Source organism: Furipterus horrens, unplaced genomic scaffold, assembly GCF_987537825.1.
Source record: "Furipterus horrens unplaced genomic scaffold, mFurHor1.1.pri manual_scaffold_3, whole genome shotgun sequence".
Classification (NCBI taxonomy): domain Eukaryota; kingdom Metazoa; phylum Chordata; class Mammalia; order Chiroptera; family Furipteridae; genus Furipterus; species Furipterus horrens.
In genome coordinates, this window is record NW_028327173.1 from 64,114,171 (window position 1) to 64,121,626 (window position 7,456).

At 37.5% G+C, this 7,456-nt stretch overlaps 1 protein-coding gene across 1 annotated transcript; it reads right to left on the minus strand.

The window, feature by feature from the left end:
* Positions 1 to 608: 608 nt before the first annotated feature.
* CUNH1orf52 (chromosome unknown C1orf52 homolog) lies at positions 609 to 7,220 on the minus strand. Its single transcript, XM_090271702.1, has 3 exons — positions 6,890 to 7,220; positions 6,075 to 6,273; positions 609 to 1,279 (listed from the first exon to the last, which is right to left on the minus strand). The coding sequence occupies exons 1-3, from the start codon at positions 7,163 to 7,165 to the stop codon at positions 1,206 to 1,208; spliced, it is 549 nt and encodes a 182-aa protein (XP_090127828.1). The 5' UTR covers positions 7,166 to 7,220; the 3' UTR covers positions 609 to 1,205.
* Between the last annotated feature and the right edge of the window lie 236 nt (positions 7,221 to 7,456).

Below are 7,456 nucleotides of genomic sequence, written 5' to 3' on the forward strand. Positions count from 1 at the left end.
ATGGAAAGACATAGTTTATCTTTTTATTGCTCACTGTCACAAATAGCAGCCCTGTATTTTGGACTGTATTAGTCAAATAAAAGATTATCTTCCTGACTACAACCTTGTTGACTTTCTTGACTATTACTATAGACACGGCATTAAAATAGGAGCTGGGTAGAGAAAACATGTAAGAAGTAGGGTTGGCAGATAAAAATACAAGGTGCCCTGTTAAATTTGAATTTCTGATAATTTTTTAGTATAAATAGGTCCTAAATATTACATATACTAAAAAATTTGATGTTTATCTAAAACTCAAACTTAACTGTGTGTCCTGTATTTTTATTTGAGACATCTGGCAACTCTTTGTAGAAGATTCTTATCTTCAGCAAATTTACTATTTAACAGGAAAATTGACAAATTTTCATAATATGTATATATATAAGTACAGTAATACAAAGAATACACTCACTACCACAAAAAAAGTACCTGGAAGAGATGACAACTGCAGTCCCTAAATTTTGATTGGTGGATGTGTGGTTTAGTTTGACAATTTTAGAGTTGAATCCCAAATTCACTGCTCACTAGCCGTAAAACTTTGAATAAGTTAACCACTCTTGATTATAAAATGAGGCTACTAATACATACTTTATTAGGCCGTCTGAGGATCACAGATAATATATACACAAAGCACCTGGAATACAGGAGACACTCCCTAAATGGTTAATACCTACTATTAACATCACATCGCAAAGAGGGTATTTGTCACAAATATTCAAATGTTAATGTTATGCAATGATAGTAATATTGAATAAGTACTTCTATTTCCATGATCTATTTACACTGTACACTGTTGAAAAGCACCCTACAAGTTCACAGTATGTTACAATACATTTACTTTAAAAATATATTCCTTTATAAAAGGTTCATAGAACATTGGCATGTCAACATGTGGACAGAACTCTCAAAGCATGTCACCAATTCTGTGATTGCAAGAATGCTTCCAAGTGTTGTCAACTTCACAATCACAAGTCATCATTTGAGTTTTAAATACATACAAATTTTAAATACAAAGTGAATTCTACAGTGGAAAGTTCCTGCAGCAATACTTATTAATTCAGGTACTTTCATGAAGATGATGTTCCATAATAATTTACAATAGCAACTTATCTGCCAAAAAAAAATTTCATTAAGTATGGAGTCCAAAATTTCTTATTTGTTGTTTTCTACTTTTTCTTCTTTGTTGGTTCTCCTGGTTCTACTCTGCGCTTTTTAGAAGTATGCTCATCTTTTTCTTCATCTTTAAACAGAAAAGGAAGAGTTTCAATCAGTAATTTTCAAAAAGTATTAAAATACTAATGTATCTTTCAAAGTTTCCCAATAAAACCCAAAAATTAACTTTTAGAACTGATTTTAAAGTGCAAGTAAAAATAAGGATTTTTTTCAACTGTGTAATACAAAATTCATAGACCCTTTAGTGCTACATTAAGGTAGCTTAAAATACGAAAATTAAGTTTGTTGTGAAAAAGCTATTCCCATGTACCCTACAGCATACACATTAGGTATATTTAAATGTATAATCTACACTTTGTACAAATGTAACACATTGTCTATTTTAAACACACAACTATATATATATATACACACATATATATATATAAAATATGTATATAAGAAAATGTTTAACCATGTTATTTAAGTGGTTATCAGCTGTTCTTTTTCTTCCAATCTGCTTTTTCTCTACACCAAACAACTACCCTCCTTATCCTCTGGCCCCTTGTATTTTGCTGTTTAAAAAAAAAATCACTCACAGGTAGATGTTTTACTGAAACTGTATTTTCAATTTCCTCCTATATAGTTAGTTCTATTCCCCCTACCTTCACTCCCATTCCTAGGAGGGTGAGAATATTCCAATGGTAACAGAAAAACAGGCATCTTCCCTTTATATCATAGAGTGAAGAATTTTGAAGAGGGGGGCTGGAGAAGAACCTTACATTAAAACTATGCCCTTTATAAATTTCAAAAATGTTATTAATGTCTGTAGCCACAGAACATTTCTAACTAATACAAATGTTAAAAACGAAAAAGTGGACCCTTTCATTCAATTTAAAATATCCAAGTACATGTTTTAATAAAACAGAGTGTAGCAGAGACCAGCTGCTAATTTCCAATTTCTCTAAATAAATGTGTGGCTTTATTTTTAGAACTCCACAGAGATGGAATAAATAACATGTAGAAGATGTTATGATTTATAAAATAAAAATTTATTTTAAGCAGATGACCTAATTTGTTGTACTTTTGACTTTATTTTCTCAATCAACAGGTACTCATAGTTCAACTATCACATAGTGGTCTATAAACTATTTTGATATTGAAAGAATTCCTATTAAAAAATTTGGGAAACCACTGATATAAGATCATAAACTTTGGAGGAAATATATTTAAAACCCTAACACTTCAATTTCCTTCTGTTAACTGTATCTCCTTTGTTGATATGGACAATAATTAGTATCAAGAGCAGGTGATTCATCTTCATCATCTTCAAACACAGCATTTCATAAAGCACTATGGATTTATATAAACAGATAAAATACAATTCAGATCAGATCATCACAAGAATTTACAAACCAAAGTTTTAATCAGTAGTTTATTATGTATACACAAAAATACCTGCTCTATAAATAAAACAAACAGCTCAAAAAAACCAAAGCCTTTGCTACTTAACTGGAGTTTAATTATTATCATGCTTGAGTTTGGAGATTATTTTCAGACATATAAAGACTAAAATTACTTTTAATGCAGACTGGTGCAGCCAGTGTGGAAAGCAGTATAGAGATACCTAAAAAAATTAAAAACAGAACTGCCTTTTGACTCAGCGATCCCACTTATGGGAATATATTTGAAGGAACCCAAAACACTAATTTGAGAGAACATAAGCACCTCTATGTTCATTGTAGTGATTTTTACAATCGCTAAGATATGGATGCAGCCCACGAGTCTATCAGCAGATGAGTGGATAAAACAACTATGGGACATTTACCCTTTGCAACAGTATGGATGGACCTGGAGAACACTATGGTAAGTGAAACAAGCCAGTCAAAGAAAGACAAATACTATATGATTTCATTTATATGTGGAATCTAATGAACAAATTGAACTAACAAGGAAAATGGGGACAGACTAATAGATGGAGAGCAGGATGAGAGCTATTGGTGGGGGGACTTCAGAGGGTGAAGGGACTGAGCAAAAAGGAAAAAGGACTCGTGGACATGGTCAACAGTATGGTGATTGCTGGGGGGAAGGGAGTATAAGACTAAATGGTAATGGAAAAAAATAAAGATTAAATCAATAAAAAATTACTTTCTAACTTCTAGAAAATCTGTTAACATTAAAAAGGTGATCTTAAGATACTTCCACTTTTAATCTACCACTTGCTACAAGTACATTTACTGAACAACAAAAACAAATTACTGAGGTTGGAAAAACAAGTTCCTATCAAGTGATTTGAACAGAAGGGCTAATGCCATCTAGTGACACGACAAGGCATTGCCTTAAACACCAGAACAAGAAAAAAACAACTCCAAAACCCTGAAATGTGCATTCATCCACTTGACTACTCTGTGTGACATACTACAGATACACTAGTAAGAAGGTACTTCTTCTACTATGGACTTCACGTCAAAATACAAACTAATTTTCTAAATTAAAAAAGAGCATTCACTACTTTAGCTAAGCTTTCATGATTAATTATATGTTAATAAAGCTACAATTCAAGTCAGGCTCACTGATCTACATTCTACAACCACTAAAGAAGTGCTAATAAGGAGCAAGACTCAATGACCAGCTTTGAATCTTCCCGCCTCCTCTTTTAAAATATCTGGAAAAAGTTAACTGGCAAAAAGGGCAAAAGGATAGAAAAATGGAAAGGTAATTTGATCATCTAAAAACTTAAGATAATTTAAGAGTTTGGAGTTTCTAATACAAGATATTTTATGAATTTAAAGAAACAGGTAAAAATGATGTCAGGACAATAGGTTTTATAGTGACATAAGAATCTGAGATGGCAAGAAAAAAGATCAGTTAAAAAAAGGAAGGTATTTAATACAAAAAGAAGATAGTTATATTCAATGCCCAACATTAAAGTCAAAATTGGAAGATTTCAGAATTATCTTTTAATCTTGTGATCCAGCTTTAAATTGGTCCTTTTGCTTTTTGATACTGCCAACATTTACCTTCTGGTGGAGGAGTCATGATCAAAAGGTCAGAAATTATCTACAGCAATAGCAGTACTGTTTGCCACATATTTGGAATTCCTTCTAACTGAACTCAACAGGCAAGCTGGGGGAAAAAAGAGGTAATTCTTTCCACTTGTTTGTCCTGGATATATAATCCTCGCCTTTTCCACAGAGAAAGGAAGGACTGCAGCTGCCTAAGGCACCCTAGTTAGAATATCAACTCTGGCGGCCTTAGTGCCATTCTTCCTACAGAATATTTCTCAAGCACTCTAGCTTGAAAAACATCAAGAGACTAAATTTCAGTTTAATAATGCATCATTTCCATTTAAAAGACCTGAATTTATGAGGGTACCTATCTTAGAGCTTGCCATTTTCTAGTCCTGTGATACTGGACAAGCCACACAAGTTCTCATGTCCACATTTCTCTGATTTCACACGGTGTTGTAAGGATTAAAGAGTAATTATGCTAAAGTTTTTTTTTAATTAGTTATATAAAATACTATACAATATGAGGTATTTTAAATGCCCTCTTTGTTTGGCACTTCCAAAAAGATGCCATTTACTGAAGATGTGCCTTAATTGGTGACTTCTAATTCACATTGGGAAATCAGTGAAAGAAATGAAAAAGCCAAATAGAATAAAAACTGGAATAAGAACTACCAGTTACCCTTTATCTAAACAAATACAACTCTCTGCATGGTTGTAAAAGAAGCTAAGTAAGTTGCCCTTCTATTATGGGAAGATCAAAAATCTGTTTAACAAAAACGGTACACCCTTTCATTAAAATGATAGTCTAAAATATTTAGTCCAATTCAACAACTGTTCACTGAATACTTACAATGCACGCGTATACTATAAACTATGATACAAACATAAATAAGACCTAGACTCTGCTGTTTAAGGAACTCATTTTCAAAAGGAGACAGACTTTGAACTACTAATCATAAAAGGTAATAAGTACAATGAACAGCATTAGAACACACAAGGTGCAGAGGAGCAAATAATTAGAGGGAGGTGATATCTGAGATTTTCTTCAAGTTGGATTTTGAAGGGTGAGTTTACCAGCCAAAGAGGAAGGGAAGAACATTCCAGACTAAGGTGCAATGTATACTGAAAGGCATGGAACTATAAAATAGCAAGGTCTGTTCAGTTTTGAATGTTAAGATCGTAAAGTGCTAGAAAGAAGGCCATATGAAATGAGGGTGAAGAGAAAGGCAGAGCCTGTCACAGAAGGCTCTGACTCTATGCTGCTGATTAAGGGCAGAGGAGTTACATAATCATGTGTGATTTTTAGAAAGTGAACATGAGCTGAGGTGTGAAGGATGGAATTGGGGGATGAAAGTGTGGAAGCAGAGATTACTGTGATTACATCTGGTCCATCTAAGAGAGAAAATTACAATATTACAAACGAAGGCAAGACAACTAAGTCATTATCTTCCCAGTACTATTTTTAATTACTACATAGTAATAAATTCGTTTTGTCGCGCTAATCTTGGCTCTAAAGCACAACTGCTTTAATGAAGCCTTTACAGCTGCAATCACAAGAAAATAATCCATAAATTAACTTGTACTGTTCTAGTAAGGCATTATAAATCACATTACTACTGCTTGCGATATCAGATTTCACTTTAAAGCCTGAACAATGTATGATCTTTCTCTAAAACACAGCAAATATTGCTGGCTGAGATATAAGAGCTTCAAAGCTTTTACTGTGTTTTTCAAAAACACAGTAAAAAAGTATTCAAGGACCATCATAATCAATTTGCTAACTCGCTAAATTGCATTCATTGATCATCGCTATCTTCTTACACTCATCACAGGGACCGAAAGGTGTTACCAACCGCACCTGACTCTCCTTACCTGATTCCACCGTCTCCTCCCCTTCTGGGAGAAGCCTAGCTTTCTTAACGTGCGGTGGGGCATCATCACCATTGTCCTCATATATGTTAGACCATTTTATTGCCATATCCAGCTCTGGAGGAGGAGGTTTCTTCTCAGTAGTGTAGGTCTCTGGAGGTGGAACATAGTTTGACTTCCATATTTTGAATTCCTTCGGAGGCTGTTAAGCAAACACATTAAGAAGCACTGTGACGATCCGGGGTTCCTATCATCGGTATGGGCACATGCACCTCCCTGCCGATTAGCGTTCAGGATGACTTTTCTTTTAAGTTTAAAGATACATTTTTTTCCATCAAAATCACAACACTGTTAAGTGAAAAGCCAAAGGGTTCCCTATATGAATAAAGCTCATAACTTTTAGTTACCAAAGAAGAATCCAGTCTCAGAGATACTACGCCAAGGCTGACCCCTTCAGGAGGCTGCAGCAGACACTGTCTTGGAGGCAGCACCGCAGGCACTTCGGCGTCAAAGGGAAGGGGTCTCGGGGAGAAGCTGCAGCGGGGGGGGGGGGGGGGGGGGGCGGGTGAGTCACCACCGTTAGTCCTGGCCACGCAGGTCGGGGCACCGAGCGCGGAGGTTTGGGTCTCCTCACGAGTGGGCGGGGGCTGGGGGCGGGGGCCCGGGATTCCCAGGGCTGGAGGTGGGAGGGGCTGGCGCGGCATCCCGAAGGGGGTGACTGCGTGTGGGGGAACAGACTTCCGGTCCCCAGGACGCGGTTCAGGAGAAAGGGGGCGAAGGCCGGGACCAAGATTGAGAACAGGGGTCGGGGACCTCACCTCCTCAGGTGCCTTGACGACGTGCCTCTCCCAGTCTATCTGTTTGTTGAGCGGATTGTAGAGAAAGGCCGGCCGAGTCACGCTCCGGAACAGCTCCTCTGGTCCAGGTAGCCGCTTCTCCATCTTGTTCCCACATCCGCCCGCCAACTTCGCTGGGTCCTGGGCTCTGCGACTCGTCTCCTCTGGTTCGCTGTTATCCTCTTCGTCAGAGGAGCCTGAGCTGCTGCTCCCGTAAGCTGCGAAATAGCTCAGCGGGTCCTTCTCTTCGGCTGCCATGACTGCGATGCGCGAAGACCGACGGCTCCGCCGGAAACCGGAAACTGTTTCAGATCCTGCCCCGTGGCTGGCCCCGCCCCGCATCACGCAAATAATCTCGGGGACGGCGTCCTCTGGCGGCTGTGCTGCGCTACTGCCCCCTGTGGAAGGACTGATGCTGAAGAAGCCGCGCATATTGAGGCAGGGGTTTCTTTTGCTCCTTCCTGTCTGAGGTGCACTGAGACCGGTCCTCTGTCAGTGGTCCCAAGTAAACCTTGGCATTCAGTAAGCATTTATTAAAGGCACCGAAAA

Bases quoted from the DNA above. Each gene is read 5' to 3' on its own strand.
- CUNH1orf52 (XM_090271702.1), bottom strand. From the start codon at position 7,165: ATGGCAGCCGAAGAGAAGGACCCGCTGAGCTATTTCGCAGCTTACGGG. The intron at 6,274-6,889 runs GTGAGGTCCCCG...TTTGCTTAACAG, and splicing joins TCGTCAAGGCACCTGAGGAG to CCTCCGAAGGAATTCAAAAT. The intron at 1,280-6,074 runs GTAAGGAGAGTC...TTCTGTTTAAAG, and splicing joins GGAGGAGACGGTGGAATCAG to ATGAAGAAAAAGATGAGCAT.